General features: G+C 39.9%; 2 protein-coding genes across 2 annotated transcripts in view; one reads left to right on the forward strand and one right to left on the reverse strand.

The window, feature by feature from the left end:
- The window catches only part of GNL3 (guanine nucleotide binding protein-like 3 (nucleolar)), an 11,281-nt gene extending 2,655 nt beyond the window's left edge, over positions 1 to 8,626 (forward strand). The window contains exons 2-12 of the mRNA XM_009321852.1: positions 421 to 558; positions 1,510 to 1,593; positions 2,109 to 2,244; positions 3,152 to 3,255; positions 4,229 to 4,364; positions 4,912 to 4,999; positions 5,389 to 5,572; positions 6,243 to 6,315; positions 7,825 to 8,039; positions 8,367 to 8,448; positions 8,538 to 8,626. Coding sequence (XP_009320127.1) covers positions 421 to 558; positions 1,510 to 1,593; positions 2,109 to 2,244; positions 3,152 to 3,255; positions 4,229 to 4,364; positions 4,912 to 4,999; positions 5,389 to 5,572; positions 6,243 to 6,315; positions 7,825 to 8,039; positions 8,367 to 8,448; positions 8,538 to 8,626 — 1,329 coding nt within the window. The remainder of the gene's footprint in view (positions 1 to 420; positions 559 to 1,509; positions 1,594 to 2,108; positions 2,245 to 3,151; positions 3,256 to 4,228; positions 4,365 to 4,911; positions 5,000 to 5,388; positions 5,573 to 6,242; positions 6,316 to 7,824; positions 8,040 to 8,366; positions 8,449 to 8,537) is intronic.
- Positions 8,627 to 9,638: 1,012 nt separating this feature from the next.
- Positions 9,639 to 16,657, reverse strand: GLT8D1 (glycosyltransferase 8 domain containing 1). Its single transcript, XM_009321803.1, has 9 exons — positions 16,618 to 16,657; positions 16,408 to 16,506; positions 14,825 to 15,041; positions 14,053 to 14,170; positions 13,425 to 13,509; positions 13,078 to 13,190; positions 12,359 to 12,525; positions 12,066 to 12,178; positions 9,639 to 11,403 (listed from the first exon to the last, which is right to left on the reverse strand). The coding sequence occupies exons 1-9, from the start codon at positions 16,631 to 16,633 to the stop codon at positions 11,213 to 11,215; spliced, it is 1,119 nt and encodes a 372-aa protein (XP_009320078.1). The 5' UTR covers positions 16,634 to 16,657; the 3' UTR covers positions 9,639 to 11,212.
- Positions 16,658 to 17,628: the final 971 nt, after the last annotated feature.

The raw sequence follows: 17,628 nt of genomic DNA on the forward strand, positions 1-17,628 counted from the left end.
CGCCCCTGCCCCACGGAGCGAGGGGGAAGACGGGGGGCGGGGGGTGTCTGCTTCTAATTAAAGCTCCACGCTAACTAGTTTAACACTAAAGACATTTTTTTATATATTGCTACAGAAACATGTTGTACGTATACTCGTACACGATCAGGATGTTATATTGAGTGTTGAGGAGTTTGCTTTCCAGTTAACCGCTGGCCGAAGGATGACGTAGAAAGGAGTGTAGGTTTTTTACGTCGTTACGTTTGGCATTATTTTGGGCTGGCACGTTCAAGTGTAGCTTTACGATGAGACATTATGCAATTGAAACACTTCAATCTAAAGTCAGAAACGTACCGTTTTTTACTCTGTATCTCTAAATAGGAGGGATGCATCCCTTTTTTTTGCCTTAGACTGAGAAAATACTCTTGCTCCTGTCTTCAGATCAGAGAACACCACCGAAAAGTCAGGAAGGAGGCCAAAAAACGTGGACGCAAAAAGCCCAAGAAAGATCCTGGTGTTCCCAGTGCTGCACCATTTAAGGAAGAGCTTCTACGGGAAGCGGAGCAAAGAAAGCAGAGGGTAAAATACAATTTTGGTAAAGGGGACAAGAACTGAGACCATTCCTATCTTCTAGGAAGCTTTGTGTGTATGTTGCGTGCACATGTGCACGCCCAGAGGTGCAATCATGGTAGATTATACATGGTCCTGGTAGACATGTACTTTGGAAAAATAATATATTTATTTCCAGCATTATACAGTGTGTAACAATTATTTTTAACCTTCGTCTCATCACTGCGTGTATAAACATGCTGGAAGTGTCATTTTTAATGTAATCGGAATTGCCTGTGATGCTAAGATACATAGACGTCCCATCAGAATGCAAAAAGTTAAGTCTTGGCGTTACGTGATTATACAGAAAATAAGGGTCTGGTGTCTGCAGCGTGGAGTAATGTGACGTGAGAGCAGCACCCTTATCAGTTGTAATGTTGCTGCTGCACGGCTCTTACTTTGGGATCTAGCTAATGGATGTGTTGCCTCTGGTTTTGAGGCAATTGAAGGCAACAGTATTCTTTTCAGGGTAGGATGCAAAAAAAGTTCCCAGTGTCACTTGGACAGCCATGACTTCTAAATAAGCTGTCTCTGGAACTTCGGTCAGAAATAAGTAAATGGGGAGGAAGAACAGTCTTCTTACCACCTTCAAATGTGTTTTATCTGGCTTGGGGTTTTGTTTGCAATCAGCTTGAAGAACTAAAACAAAAGCAGAAACTCAACAGACAGAAAGAGCATGAAAAGAAGAGGAAGCTTGAAGCTAAAAAGAATGCAGCCAAAATCAAGGAAAAAGCAGAGGGAAAGGTAGGTGTCTGGTACGATTTTGATTCTCTGAAGCTTACAGAAGCAATAAAAGTCATCCTGAAACTGCATCTTCTTAAGCAGTATGTTACGCGTTACATTTTCATGTTGTATATGCACACAAGTAGAATACACTAATTCTCAGTTAAATCATTCCCTTTCATTTTTATTCGCATTCAGGGATCCTCTGGCAAATCTAAAGCAAAGACTAACAAACTGCTGGATAAAAATTCAAAGAAATCATTTTGCAGGGAGCTCAAGAAGGTGAGATGTTTCAACTGTTTTTATATAATTTAATGAGAGTCAGCAACGAGACCACTTGTTACTTTCCTTTTTTGCATTACTGTGCAGCTGCTAGAGAGTATAAAGGTTGCTTGTGATAAACTTCAACACTGAAGTAAGGGATTTTGCAACAGAAACTATGAGGGTTTCAGTCTTGTCTGGTGTGAGCTACTGAGACATCCAGCCAGCACTTTGAGGCATTAGACGTCTTGGGCCAATGTTAGTACATACTGAGTGATCAGAGAGCTCCTGTAGTAGTGAGGTGCTAGTGTCTAAGGATTTCTTGCCTTTGGACAAAAAAGCTGAAAATTGCTTGAGCTTTCTGGTTTGTAGTTCAGAAGAAAAGAGCTCAAACAAGAGCAGTCTTACGAAACCTCACCAATCATTCTATGAAATTCAACAGTAACTGTTGTAAGCCACAGCTATTTCAGAGTTGTCATCTGTCAAATGGTCTGTCGTGTCTGATTTGAGAGTCTTCTCTCTTTTTTCTAACCTAGGTGATTGAGGCCTCAGATGTGGTTCTAGAGGTTTTAGATGCAAGAGATCCAATGGGCTGCCGGTGTCCTCAACTGGAGCAAGCTGTAACTTGTTCTGGAGGAGACAAAAAGTTACTGTTGGTTCTGAACAAAATTGGTAAGAAGCACGGGTTTTCTTGAAGTGTTACTTGGTCACTGTGTGGTTCTGTGGTAGGTGAGCTATGAAGAAGATTTTAAAGGAATCTGAGATTCCATTGAAGACATAAGATCCAACTCTGAGCTCGCTGCCCTACTGAAGGGGTCACATTTTGTCCACCTTTTAGTCTAGTTTGCTAAGAAAACACCATAGACAGGTAAATGCACATTAGCCCCTTTCTTTTGCAATAACTTCTGAGGGCATTGGCCAGTTTCAGCCAAATTTGATGGAAGTTAAAGATCTTACAATTTTTAACGTTTTTGTGAATGTAGATGAGTAGGCAGAGGTCACAATGCTGGTCCCCGCTGAGGCAATGGTTGAGTTAAAGATCAGCAAATCAATGCAGTAGTCGTATTTGAAATTTGGCTTTGGGAAGTATTTTCTCGCTTCTGTTGCTGTTTGAAAGAATCCACACAAAAGCAGGTGTAACCAGCTAAAAAGGCTGGAGATTACTGGGTTAGCAGCAGCAAAAAAAGCAAAGGAAATACCAACAGTGACAGCAAGAGCAAAGGGAACTTCGTAGTAGAGTAGCCTGTGCAGGGATGATGGGATAATCCTTCACAGAACATCACTCTCTGCCAAAGTCTCCTAGCAAGACCCCAGCATTAAAAACCTGATACAGGGGCCAAAAATGTCATTGTGGTATGTTCTGCTTGAGGCAGAAAATAAAGACTGAAACTTGCAACACTGGGTGCCTTTGGGGAACATACCCAGTACTTCACTAGAGTTTTCAGCCAAACATTATTTGTCATAAAGAAACATACTAAATGGACAAAATACAGCCTGGTTCATGATCCCACATTAGATTTCCTCCACACAGTGGTATTTAAGATTCACAGGAGTGAAAGGACTGTGCTCTTTTTTCCAGATTTAGTGCCAAAGGAGAACTTAGAGAAATGGTTGAATTATTTGAAGAAGGAGTTTCCAACAGTTGCTTTTAAATCGGCAACAATGATGAAGGACAAGACTATGGTAAAAGCACCGCAGGCTGCCTCGTGACTGTGTCATATGTGTTTGCAATCATATGTGTTGAGAAACAGGAACTCTTGTTCTTTAAAATTCCTTTTTCCCCTTGATTGTACTGCTGTGACTGATGGATATGCCTTTGCACTTTGACTAAGCTTTGTGGTACTGTGGAGGAATCCTTGCTGTTGAAATACATGTTGTTTTTTGTGCCCAGGACGCTGGACTAGAGTAAAAACAAGTCTTTTTTTTTTTTTTTTTAACTGTAAGGAGTTTAGCGAGGGGAGGAAGATGAGAATTTTTTTCATGTTCTACATAGGATGGTTGCACCAGTTACATCTGAATTGTTTTGTAGGTAAAGTGGTGCAGGCGATGCTACTGCATTCATCCTGACTCTGGCCATCAGTAAAGGTAGCATCTGACATTATTTCATGAAAAGTATAAAGGGGTTAGCTCCCTGTGTCCTAGTCTCAACTCTTTGAAGATGCTCATTTGAGTTACACGTGTATTAATACATAATGCTTCACACACCTTAACCCTGATAACAGCATAGTGAAATATACCCTCCTGCAAAATGGTGCAGAAACTGCAATGCAGAGAGCAGGTTTTGAAATCCTTCAAAAAATTGAAGCCTTTTGAGTGAATTTGCAGATTTAAGGATCCTACCATCTGAACATACATGGTTATTTTATGGTCACACAAAAAATCTGCAGTACGGCCTGAACTGAAATCACAAGCCCTGTAAGTCAGTTCACATTCCTTTTTCTCTTAGTAGTTGATGGCTACCTTTTTTACTGTCACTTAACTGATTAGCGAATTTCTTATTAAACTAATTCCTTCTGTTTAGAAGAATGCATTAATATCATCTAATAGAGGACAGGAGTTGGAAACACTACAGTAGGTAAATAAATCTAAGCATACGTTATTTGTCTTCCTAAATAGCACCTGACCATGCGGGTTTTTTTGCCTTTGAATCCTGTAGCCGGAACAGTTCACAAAAAGACGTGCTCGTGTTGATTTATCAAGAACCACTGAATGTTTTGGAAGCAAATGCCTTTTGAAACTTCTTCAAGAGCACGGCAAGACTCAAAACAAAGTCATTCAGGTTGGGGTAGTAGGTAAGCATTTCGAGAGTTTCCTTCTCCTCCCATAAAGCTTTGGTATCCTGTATTGCAAATTGGGTGAAACAACTAACACACAACTTTCTTTTGGGCTTTCTAGTCATTGTTTTTATTTTCACCTAAGACTCACTATTGTAGTACTTCAGTAATGCTTCAGTACTTGACGGCAATCTATGCTGCACTTACATGCATCTAGTGTATGCGATCTGTGGAAGACACATTGTGTGAGGCCTTAGCTGATTCACCAGCTTAGGGAAACAAGAGAAGCAGGTTACATACCGTGCAGCTTGCACTGCCTTCCTCCTGTCTGGCAAGATTTGTGGTGTTACATTCAGTGATTTCTTCCATGTTCCTTTTGTTATCGGTGTGAGAAATGAGGATACAGACTTTGTCTTACTTCTGCAGTGAAGACTTCAGATCCAACTCTGATCTCACACTGAAGATGTACTTTACCCAAAGACACCTGGAAGAAGCAGTTTTGATCAGTGTTACATAGGCTGAATTTTCTTATTTAACTTACAAGGATTTATGTGGTTTTCTTCAGGTTTCCCTAATGTGGGAAAGAGCAGCATAATCAACAGTCTTAAAGGAGTTCGTGCTTGCAATGTTGGCCTAGCAAGAGGTGTTACCAAGTAAGCTGAGTCTGATAAAAACCTGTTCATTTCCCTGTTGTTGTGTTCCAATTACCTTGAATTTGTCACTTGTGTACAACTTCCATCCATTAAGGGCAAAGTATGCCCCTGTGTGCAGTTTTAAATGCACATTTCAGTTTGCCAGGATGAAAGACATTGATCTGTGTGATGCAAGCTGTCACGAGGGAACACAGTGTATAAACTTGCTCTTTTTGTACGTTTAGATTTCTGTCCTACGCAAAGCATATGATGAAAAAGCACTGAAACTGACTCTGTATGAAGTGCATTCAGTCCAACGCTGAGCTTTGTGTCTTGCATCCCTCACCTTTACCCGTCCTTTGCTAGTTGATTTGTCTTTATCTACTCACAGTGCATCTCTCTCTGAATAGGTCCATGCAAATTGTGCACATTGATAAGCAGACCAAGATGTTAGACAGTCCAAGTATAATTGCAGATCCTTCCAACAGTGCCCTGGCTCTGGCCTTGAGAAGTATCATAGACACTGAAGAATCGGGCTCAGCAGATGTGCTTGAAGGAGTAGATGCCATTCTAAATCACTGCAGTAAACAGCAGGTGAGCTCCATCTTTTTCCACACCTCTCACTGCATTTGCCTTCTCTGTAGGTTTCTTAGGCCAATAACCAAAGCTTGTTTCACTTCAACTAGTTCTGGTAGCTTTTGCACTGCTTTCCCCTAACCATAAAGAGTAGCAAACTTTGGTTATTGTATCCAACACTAAGTGTGATCTTTCATCCTTATAAACCGAAAGCAGAAACACATGCCAGGATCCTGTCAGCCAGAGTCTGTTTTCCCAATAACTTTTCTAATTTTTAAAAAACCCTTTTAAAGGGCTTTTAAGATCTCATCACAGTATCACAGAGTGAAAAATGAAGATATTCTGACTGCTTCCTATTACTACAGTGAAGACCTCAGATCCAACTCTGATTTCACTCTAGTTTCAAGTAGATTAGCCTAAGCCTAATTCCCATTCAGTTCTGTGGTAACTTTTTTCACAAACTAGTGTGCTGTCTCTGTACACCCACTAGTATGGGTGAATGGCAGATGAATTTGTTGATGAAGTAGGCATTTTGCTTTGTAATGTTTAGTCCCACATGCAAGAGAAAAATGGCTCTTCACATACTTGTTCATCCTCATTGTAACCCAATTTGATTTGCTTTTTTATTCCTAAAACTAAGAGAAAAGTGGGTATCTCTTTCTGAATGCACCGTTTTCTTTTGCACTAGGTAATGATGCACTATAGTATCCCAGATTTCAGGAACACTGAGGAGATTTTAACTTTACTTGCCCAGAAAAGGGGTATGCTGAAAAAGGGAGGTGTTCCTGACGTAGAGAATATAGCTAAATTACTACTTTGTGACTGGACAGGGTACGTATGCTATGAATTTTGCTTTATGCTGCTCACCTTTTTTCACGTCGTTAATCCAGCACAGCAGAAGCTCCCGAGTCCTGAGAAGTACTTAGAAAGGAGAGGCTGCTTTTTTTGTTGTTTTTTTCTTCTTTCTCACATTTTACTTTGGTAAAGAGAGCTGGATTGGCTAGCAGATTTAGAGAACACCATCCATGGATAATTTTCTGAAGTAGTGAAGGATGCATAGAAAGAGTCAAAGCACGTTGCACGTTACTCCATAGCCAGTTTGCTGACTTCTGCTATAACTCTGTTACGGGAATTTGCCTTCCTCCCAAATACTGAGAGCATGTAGTCCTCTTCTACAGACGTGAAAGGATATGGCAAATCTTCTGTAGAAATTTATAGTGGTTCCTATATTCTGAGGGTGGGAATAAATGTAACTCAGTAATTGAGTGTGACTTCTCCTTGCTCAAGTGGTTCAGCTGCTTTTACAGCTCATGATTTTACAGGCAGATGATTTGTGGTGACAAAGTATGCCATTTCTTTTTCCTCTCAGGAGTGGGCTATCCACTTAATACTGCTACTGACAACTTCAGAGTCAAATTTAAATAGCTATTTAAGGGCTGTTAAACAGATGATAATAAATGAGTAGTTAGGTTGAAGAGTTTGAGAGGTTTGTGCTCTGGGTTTTATTTTTAAATACAGTGATTTACCTATGTTATCTTTGGTTGTTTTTTAATGCTGTATTTTATTTTCCCAGAGCTAAAATAAGCTACCACTCACAACCTCCAGGATCTCAGAGACCACCACCATACCTTACAGAAGACAAAATAGCTGAAATGCAGGAGTGCTTTAATTTAAAGAACCTAGAAGAAGAAAACAACAACACTGTTCAAGGTAGGACTGTTACTGTAATGCACTGCTACCATTAAGAGTGGTAGTAGTAGTTTTAATGGGAGATTTTGAATGGAAGTCCTCCTGGGGTTTATATGATAGTTTTGCCAATATGCAGTGAATATGAACCTTTTAAGAAAGAAATGGATTCTGATGCAACAGAACAGTGCATGTGTGTGCTGTTTTAACACAAATTACCCCTGCTAGTTCTTAGTTTCTGCTCATCTGACCTAACCTTCCTAAATAAGAAACAGGGGAAAAGAATGTTGACAAGCACATAAACACTGGCTAATTAGGCCAACAAAATACATTTTACTCAGTGCAATCTGTACTCAAATCCAAGTCTTTCAGCTCCTAGCAGTCTTCTGTAGATGCCTCAGGGAAAGCTATTCTCAGAGAATTGTCCTTTGTTCTACCTGCTTATGTGGGAGTCTTGTGGAAGGGAGGGCGCAGGATTGTCTTTTTCTAGCCCTGACCTAAAATGGCTGTCCTCTCAGGGGGTGGGCATTACATCTGGTACTGTCTAACAGTGACTTAACAGACACTTCTTATGTTTTTCTCAGCTTTAAAATACCCCAGTCCAGCAAGTAGCATCATTTTCCAGTCAGCTGGTATGGCAAATGGGACAATAGAGGAAAATGAAGTGATAGAGGTAGCATCAGAGTGGGAAAACCTGGAAACAAGCAAGGAGGGGAAGGAAGAAGAGGAGGAGGATTTCACAGAAAGTGATGATGATCAAGACGATGAAGAAGAAGAAGAAGAAAAGGATGTCAAAGAGGTAAATAAGGGTTTCGTTAGGCTTCTTTTATCTGTTTAGATCCTGACACCAAGTACCCAGTGAGTACTGGGTTGCTGTAAACTGAGAATGTGTAGGCACTAGGGAGCCACCAGGAGTAATCAAAAAAGTCTTTCTCCTGGAGATAAGGGTTGGGCTTTTTGCTTAATTAAGGAAACAACATTGTTCTGAGTCAGTTCTAAGGCAGTGCGTTCCTGACCAACTCTACAAGGGGACATCCACATCAGTCTCTGTTAGCTTTCATTTGCATGGGAAACTTCATTAGTGATGTCTGAATAAACACATATGTCTGACCTCTCTGACTTGTAGGAAACCAAAGTTCAGGTCACCAGGAAAGCAAAACTTGGAAAACGACAAACAAATCCTACAAATTCAGAAAAGCAGATAGCAGGTCTGTATTAAAAACCCTGGCTTGAAGGACAGTCTCTAGTACTCTAGCACTTGCATTGGTTTCACTAACACGTCGTTTTCTTTTCTCAGAAAGTGAACATTCCAATTCACTATCATTCAGCTTGGATAAGACAGCAGATGAAGATGATGCCTACGATTTTAATACAGACTATGTGTAATGAATTATGTGTGAAGACGCTGTTTGGAGACTTATTACTGGCTTTCAGAACAGTCATGAAAACTTGTGCTGCAGCAAAAGTTGGAGGAATGCTGCATACCAGCGCTGTTTCGAAGATTGACAATTATTACTGTCAAAAAATGTATATAATACTGTATCTCCCTTGATTGTTCCAGATTTTATACAAGTCTAGGAAACTGACTGTATTCAGCTTTAAGTCCTAAACTTTATTTCCTGTATTAAAATAAAAGCCTATTTTAAAAATTTCCTAATAGACTTCTGAACATAAAAAGATGTTTCAAAAGGATAAACACTTTGTATTTTTCTTTGAAAAAAATGGTAAATGTTTAGTTCTAGTCATGTTTAAGCAATTAAATTTCAAAGTAAGTTTTCATCCTCCCTTCATAAAATTTAATTGTTTTTCCTAGAGGATTACAGAGACTGTACCCCTAGTGTGTGACTTCAGTCAGTAAGTTTTCAGTATACTTATGCAAAATGTAGAACTTGCATAAGTAAAGGTTCGCTAGAAGATGCTACTTATTTCAGCTAGACATAAGGTATTTTATCTAAGCACTGCCTTATATGTTCAGAAGTTTCACTGGAAAAGGTAACTGAGATTATGTTTTAGTAATCTGTCTTCACTAGGGAACATGCTTCTTATGGTGCTCTTGAACAAAAGACATATTTCCTGATGACACCTATTATACATGGCAACAACTGGTAACTGTAAAGCAAAATGTTGCCCTGTGCAGTAAGAACATGTTACTGCGCTCAGCCTATAGCAGAGCTAGGGTAGCAAGAAAATTACCAAGAGGCCCTGCAGCTGCTCAACAAATTAAGCATTTAGAATAAACGCCTGACACCAAGCATCTTCCTCCTCTGTGCCTGTTCTCTTCCTCTTAAAAGTCTGATTTCTGTGTTCTTTTCTTTAATAGATAGTTGTATTTTACCTAAATGTATGTTGACGCACAGTCCTCCTAGGCAGCTTAAAAAGCATCAATGAATGAAGTGCAGACACAGACGTGCAGTTTATCTAAGCCCACTAAAACACAGCCTGGTCATCAGAATTAAGCTGGTGTCAGCTGATCCAGTACAATCTTTCAAAGTTTGGTAACTGAACTTACTGCATTACTCCTAACCACTTCAAGGACAAAAATGGTTCTTGTTCATCAAAACCCAGGAAAACAAATGATCACAGATCAGCATCCATGACAGAAACAAGAACTATAGGCAGCGACTGCAGTGAGTCAAGCAGTTGGAAATCCTTTTAAATTATAAAGCAGTACTAAAACCGTATTCGTACACATGAACGAGCCCTTTAGCTCTCTGCTGCCCTGTATGTCAGACCACACAACACTGAGCCTGTCCCTGCATTAACACAAAGCCTTCTGGCTAAACATCTTGTACTGCGGATTGCTCACAAGCAGGATTATTGAATAAAAATGACAACTTGAGTTCAGACCTGTATTAAATGGAATAGCTGGCACGATAGCTGCTGGGGTATATCAGCTAATAATAACCACTACTCAAACTTAGCACTACAACTATAAAAAAACCAACAACTTACGGATAGAAAAGGCGATGGGCAACCGGCTGCAAAAGGGCACAGGAATCTCGCTTGAAGAGTTTAAAGGGCCGGAGTGGGAAAGGCACAGTGGGAAAAACTTCTATAGCACAGCCATGCTCACTTGAGAGAACTATGAGGAACTTAACAATAACAAAATCAGTCTGCAATTCATACAGCCTGATCCCCAAAATAAACATTTTGCACAATTTTAGAATGAGATTGCTTTCGCAAAGATGAGATCAATTGACTGTAGTTTCAATCACTTGCTACTGTATTTAAGTACAAAGGAAACACACTTCATATATCAGATCAAGACTAGAATCATATTGTCATTTACCTGAGGTTTGAGTCGACACGTTAAAATTAGCTTTTATTTTTGAACAAAGTTTTTTACAAAAAATGTTTTAGTGTTCACTGGCAGTTAAAACCACTTTGCATAGTGAAATAATACTTGAAAAATTCATCTTTCAAAAAAAACGATTCAATTTTGCAGAATTCTGCAAGACAAACACAGAAATGGTTGGGAGATTTCATGCAAGAAAGGGTTGTTGATGAAACTGTTTCACAGGATAAGAAAACAAAACAAAACAGAACAAAACCCAAGCAGCTCTTAATTACAGTACATTGCTGTGCAAGATTTGCATGGTGCAAGCACCAGCTGAAGTTGTATCTTGTTCTTAGAAACTGTTTCTTTCTGTAGCTGACAAAAATGCTCCTCCTCTAGAAGCCTTGTAGTCAAGAGCAGAAGAATGCACAACAGACAGAAACGAACTAACAAAAGTGCTAGTTTGTGGAGATCCTCCCTTGCTTTCTGCAGTGCTGCTGGAGTAGCATCTTCTGTCACACAAGCGAAGTGGGTCTCCTTTGGACCTGTGCCTTTCAGAACTGCACCTGAATAAGTGCATCACCTTGTGCTTCAGAAGGCAAGGGCTGCTCTGTAATACGAGTTGGCAAAAAAAAAAAGTTCTGCTTGGCTCCAGACGTTTCCTGAGAAAATGCCATCAGTTATTAGAATTGACTCTACTTTGCTTCATAGGCTTCTGAATGTCTGCGGATCAGGCTGAACTTGCCTGTAGGGTCAGGGACATACCACTTCTCCCAGACTTCAGCGTATGAAGCTGTTCTTCCCCATGGTTTGAAATGTCCATTCCAATGGAGCAGCTTGGCAGCTTTCACAAACTGAGGAGAGTACCTTTTTCCAGCACTAGACCCTTTTATTGAAAAAGAAGCATTAGTGCCTGAAATAAAGGCAGCAGAAACACCAACATGCAACTTCAAAACAAAGGATTTTAACAAAGGAAATCTTGTCATTTATGGAGAAAGGAGATAATATGGGAGGCAGAAATCAGGGCAAAGTGAAAAACATAATCAGGTGCAACTGAACGCCACTTTGATCTGTCTCAGTATCCATTTTAATGTACTGCCTTAACTTCCAAGTTCTTTAAAACCCCTTAATACCCAGATGTATTCAGCAGCCTATGTATTGTTCACTGGAAACAAAACCTAAGAAAGCTCTCCCAGCACTGGGGTTTTACCAGTAGCAGAACAGATATGAATGTCTGCTCCTCTCAACAATCTTGGAGGAAACACCTAGGACCACTTCAGACAAATATGTATGTGGAAAAAGAAAAGGAAAATGAGAAGTAATTTGAAAATAAGTCAATTCAAGAACTATCCCCCTAGCAGTTCAAAAAAGAACATGAAGGATCAGGCCCACAAGCCCCAAGATGGTATTGCAAAGCAGTGTTTCTTAAAGAACAAGGTATAAAATAGGGGAAGAAAAGGTCCATTTGCTGCATCATCAACTAGGTGTCCAGCTACAGACCTGGAAAAACACACTGGGGGAGCAGTGTCACAAATGTTTCATACATACCGAGATGCCGGACATTCCACATGGGATCAATACTGGAATGTTGCTTGTAAAATACAATTAGCAGTGGAGGTGTCGTGATGCTGCCAGCCAGAGTCCTACTGTAAAGTTCCTCTCTGGAAGAGAAGATGAAAAGAAGTTGGGAAAGGATGCTTGTGGGGCCCTAAATCAGTTGATTTTCACTTGCAGCATGACAGGAATCCACAGACACACTGACAGCCCTTCATTTAACAATTAAATGCCATCACCATAACCCAATCCCTGACCCGCTGTCGCCCCAGCTTGGGGGTACTTACGCTACATTAAGTGCCATCCACTTCTCCAATTGCTTGGTGATGTTCTGTAATTTCCATTCTGTCAAATTGGCAACAAAAACTCCTGGATTGAAAGAGCAGGTGTTGGCTTTCATGGCAAGCTTTCGGATGGTTTCTTTTTTGTAATCTAGAAACCCAATGTAATTATACTGGGAGAAAAAAAAAAAAAAGATTAGAAATTAGCTTAAAATATGGTCAAATCACTATTTAAAGAAAAATTTTGCGCAACTCCCAACAGACAAGCATAACTTGAAGTTGTTAAAGCAAATACCCCTTCCTTTAACACAAGAGAAAGAAAGCTTAAGAGATCTAACATTTTAAAGATATGATTATATAAACGACATACTTTAAGGAACGCTGCATGGTCTTAATAATACCATATTATTCATATGGTACCACTCCCAGAAAAAGTACTTTTTATATCTCCCTCTGATGTTCTAAGACCTCCTGCGGTTCCACACTGGGAATCACTCTCATTGTAAAGCACAGCAAAAATTCAAAGTGCTTTTACTGTGCCTAAACAGAAACTGCAGGTGTCATTTGTAACACAAACATCAGAGTAAATTGATTTGGGTAGGGACAGTCACACCTTTAGGTTCACTGCATTTGGAAGTCAGCCTGCAAGAACATTAAAAACGAGCGCCTGTTTCCAAAGCCTGGGATCTATAGTATTGTTATCACTGAATCAGAATAAAACTAACCTGATTGCCTGCTCCACGGACAGCAACTTTGTTAGTGGTTGAGTCACAATCATCTGAAAATGCAGCTGCATGTCCAGGTTTCAATGGAGTGTTGTAAAGTTCAAGAATATCATCTGAGAAACGGAAGCAAGCACAGAAAAATTAAAAGCAATCCTGATTAAGCGCCGAGTGACTTTTTGTTCAGTCCATTGCTACAGCAGATAAAACCACTCAGTTTAATCCAACTCATTCATATTTACAAACTTTTTACATCTTTCCTTGAAGTAGAAGGTTTTGGTTACTGTAAGAGATGGCACACTAACCTCAGCATAAGGCCAGTGGCAAAAGGCTAAGAAAAGGTCCCATACCTTGCACTATTATGTCATCATCCACATAGATGGCCTTCTCTGCATGAGGTACCAAATTGGGCAAGTAGAATCTCGCAAAGGTTAACTGTGAAAACAAGAAAGCAAGGGAAGTGAGGAATTAAATGAAAAATTGTCCAAATAAACGTGAAATTGACTGATACTCCTGGCACTTATCTATGGCACTAATGTCCAAGACAACTTCTATCAAGGAAGTAAAATAGGCAGCAATATCATAGAAGTTATTTGAAATAAACACGTTCCATCAATTCCTGACTTCCTATGAATTTGTGCATTGATAAACTAACTTTAAAACTGGTCTGTATTAGAATTTCTTATTTCTCCACATATATCTGTAGTATCTCTGAGGTGTTGGCATGCTTGACATGGAAGCTGCTGTGTCTCACTGTAGCTAGCAGCAAAAAATTATACTAGGCATGCACAGTAGATATTCAAATCCATCTCTCACTATCTGGAAATTTATTCTTACTGAAATTTAGGAATTTGATTATAAAAGATTGCTTCTATGCCAATAGATTTGGTTTTGATCTCTAGTTGTGTTCAAAAACCAGTATCAAAATATATCATTACTAACTAATAATTGCAAAAAAGTAATCAACATCATCCTCACTGGTTTTAAGGTGTCTGCCTTTTGAGGATCCACTTGTACTTTCCCTTCTAAGACACGAGGGTCAAAATCCAAAATTCGGTATCTCAAATTTTTCAGAGCAGTGTTACTTAGCCACAGCCTGCAAACAGGAGAAAGGCGCAGATTTTGTTAAATGAGACGAAATCAAATGAAAAGCAAGAGCTCCAACTGACAGTGATGCAGATCTTGATCTGGCCACTCGCTTCCCTATCCAACAAACATACACACAGAATGTAATCCATGGCTGATGTCAGTGGTGTCCTGTATGACTGCAGGGGCATACTGCACAGCTGTGACACATGAAAGGTACGAGGTTGCTTCTTAACTTTACTAGAAATACATGGTCCTGTTATCACAGGTCCTTCACAAAAAATATCAGTGTGAACGGATGTGGGTAAAAATAAAAGGATCAAAGAACAATCTAGAAAAATGGAGAAACTTCATTGCCAGCATTTGAATTGCTTAGATGAAATGGAGGAAGTAAGTGTTACAAGCCCTCCGCCAACAAACTTCAACCCCACTGGTTGGATATAACCCCACTGGAAAAGATGGCTCTTTTCCATCCCTGAAACATTACCAGAGGAAGGACTGTAGGACTCCCCACAGCAGCCTTGCCAAAAAGCTGCAATAAGCAGCAGCAGATAGAACTGCAAACAATTTAGAGGAGTACAGTTCCAGGGAAAATCAGCTCTTGCTCTTCCCAGAAATACTTAAGTTTTACAGTATCATGGGAATCTAATGAAAAGATCATTACCTCAAGTGATCCACAGTATCATTCATAGTAACGATATGGAAAACCACATTGGATCTGGTGTGACGGTAAATACTGTTCATGGCTGCAATTGCACCCCCAAGCCTCTCATCTGATGCTGCAATAACCACAGAAATCTCCTTATCATTCCTTTCATCTGCCAGCCTCTGGGGAGCTGCGGGTATGAAATCTATAGGCTGAAGTCCTAATGGATTTGAATCTGTGGAGTACAAATGGCATCACATACTTGTTTTATGCAAATGAAACACAAACAGTATTACCACGGTACAATTCCTGACATCTTCAATTATTTCTGCTATGCGAGCACTTGGATGTCTCAGCTGAGGTGTGGATTACAGTGTGCCAGTATCAAACACTTAAAATATAGCACCTGCTCTTGAGAATTCGAGATGTTAATGAATAGGAAAACATCACACTTACAAATAAACCACGTACATTTAACTGTACATATTCACACACAGCAAACAAGGTACTAAAACGAGGCTTAAACTACAGTAGGCCACGCTTACCTTTAGTCCCCTCTGCCATGTCTATAATCTCACTCACTTCCCCCTCCCATTTACCCTAACCACCTTCTAGTCTTCTCCACATCACCCTTCCCTCTTTTTCGTATACTTTCTTTTCCTCTTAGGTAGGAACCAATGAAGAAAAGAGACATTCTACATTAAAGTCACCGTTGCGAATTTTTTCCCGCCAAAGATCAAGGCATTAAGTACAGCCCACGTTTATTCCAGGGATCACAGATCACACCACATTATCTAAGCTGAAACTACAAGAATTTATAATCATAGTGTGCAGATAGGAGATCAGCGTTGAAATTTATTACTAGACCACATCACCTGTAAAAGCTGGCAAATTGCCCGCTACCCACACTTTTTATAACACCACCGGTACCTTTCAGGTGATCTAGACTATTACATATTAGATAATTTTAGGTAGTTTGAGGAACTTAGCAAACAGGGACTTGGCAGTTTGTGGGCAATATTCTGCTGTTCACAAAGCTGGGCTTCTGCTTCTGTTTGCCTTTCTCTGATGACAGAGCTCAACAGTTTTGACTTCAACTGATTCCTGGTTAAGGCCTGTCAGGCTCCTATTCAACTGCTGTTGGGAAGCACCAATACAACTGCTACCCAGGAGCAACAGCTCCCAGGAGCAGCAAACTGGGACTTGGCAGTTAACTGGGACATGGAGAGGCTCTGTGGGACCATGTACAGTTCTTAAAAGCGTACTCCCAAAAATGAAAAGGCTTTGCTAAGTAAACCGAATCGTATCTTAATGACTCTTAAAGCCAGAAGGAACCCTTACTGCTATCTCGCCTGGCTTCCTGACCGAGAAAAGTCACAGGACAGCAAGAACAGACAAGCCCACCAAGCTGAAGTTCCTTGGGTATGAGAACAGGAAAAGATCTACTCATAAGAGAGTGCAAAAATTATACCTTGTTATGCAAAGGATTGATCATTATCATACACATTATTTCAGTAACGTGGTGGTTTCTGTCCGGCCAGAGCATGTGCTTTTCCACCAATCTTAAAAAAAAAAAAAAAAGACAAAACAACCCAACATACCTGACAATTCCCGTTTCAAGAAGTCACTGAGGCCTAGGAAGTTACGATGAAGAACTAGCAAAAATATGACAACAGCCACTATAAGGATGGAAATGTTCACTGAAAATTAAAAAAAAAAAAAGTTTATCAATATAACCAGAGAAAGATTGGGAAACTCAGAAAAGTACAAAAGAGATTTTTAAAAAATTAGACACACGCACATACACATACCTTTCCTTAATGTCATTTTTCTCTTGTTATTTTATTTATTAGCATAAGCTTCCCGCAAACCTGCAAGAGAAAAAATACGTCAGTCACTTCCTACTTCCAGTGCATACCTACACAAGGCACAGCACACTATCACCAGGAGTGTCAAAACAGCTTCTGAACGTAGTGAATGTTTCCTTCTCTTAAAAAGATAAAACCGTACATCACGCTTTAATAACCAAGCATGGTATCTCAGTCAGTATGTAGCTACAATGACATATCTAAAGAACTCAGAGATGAAAAGAGAGACGTAGAGAGCTTGCCACTTACTTCACTGACAGGAAAAAAAACCACCCACAAACTCCTTCTGCCAGTCAAAAGTGATCTGGAAAGAATCTGGAAGATTATGTATGGTTTGGTGGTTTTTTTTTTACCGTTGAACCAATTTAATTTAACTATCTGAACTGGAAGCATCCCAGCAATAAGGCAAATGATTATACATTTCTTTCCATGCTTAACTAACTGCAAGATTTTGGCAGGACGCAGCGTTTACAAGATTTTAACAAATAGCATTATACACTTCCAAAACCATGAAATTCTCTACATAAAATACAACAGACTATCAGCTGAAGCGTCATCACACAAAAAAGATCACAAAAGCGTAAAAGAAGGTATTACCATCATGTTATAGAAGGGGATAAAAACGCACACTCAAAGCAATGACGCAATCTCGGTATGCAACTCAAACACACATGGTCATTATTTAATGGTACCAGCGATTGTGAAACCAGAACAAGAACTATGCGTCCTGGAGCGTGAAGTAGCTCTCAGGTAACGCACGGAACGCACGCCCACCACAGCAGCACGCAAGATTCAAGAAACGGAGACGGTTCTACATTGAAACACTTGCAAAATTTCCAAATTAAGATACCGCAAAGCGTGCTGTGACTATTATGCGTGTCAGGCATAACCACCTTCTTTCTGCTGTTGCGCTTCCCCCGCGGGGAAGATAACGTTTATCGAGCACAACAAATA

Source organism: Pygoscelis adeliae, unplaced genomic scaffold (assembly GCF_000699105.1).
Source record: "Pygoscelis adeliae isolate BGI_AS28 unplaced genomic scaffold, ASM69910v1 Scaffold94, whole genome shotgun sequence".
Classification (NCBI taxonomy): Eukaryota; Metazoa; Chordata; class Aves; order Sphenisciformes; family Spheniscidae; genus Pygoscelis; species Pygoscelis adeliae.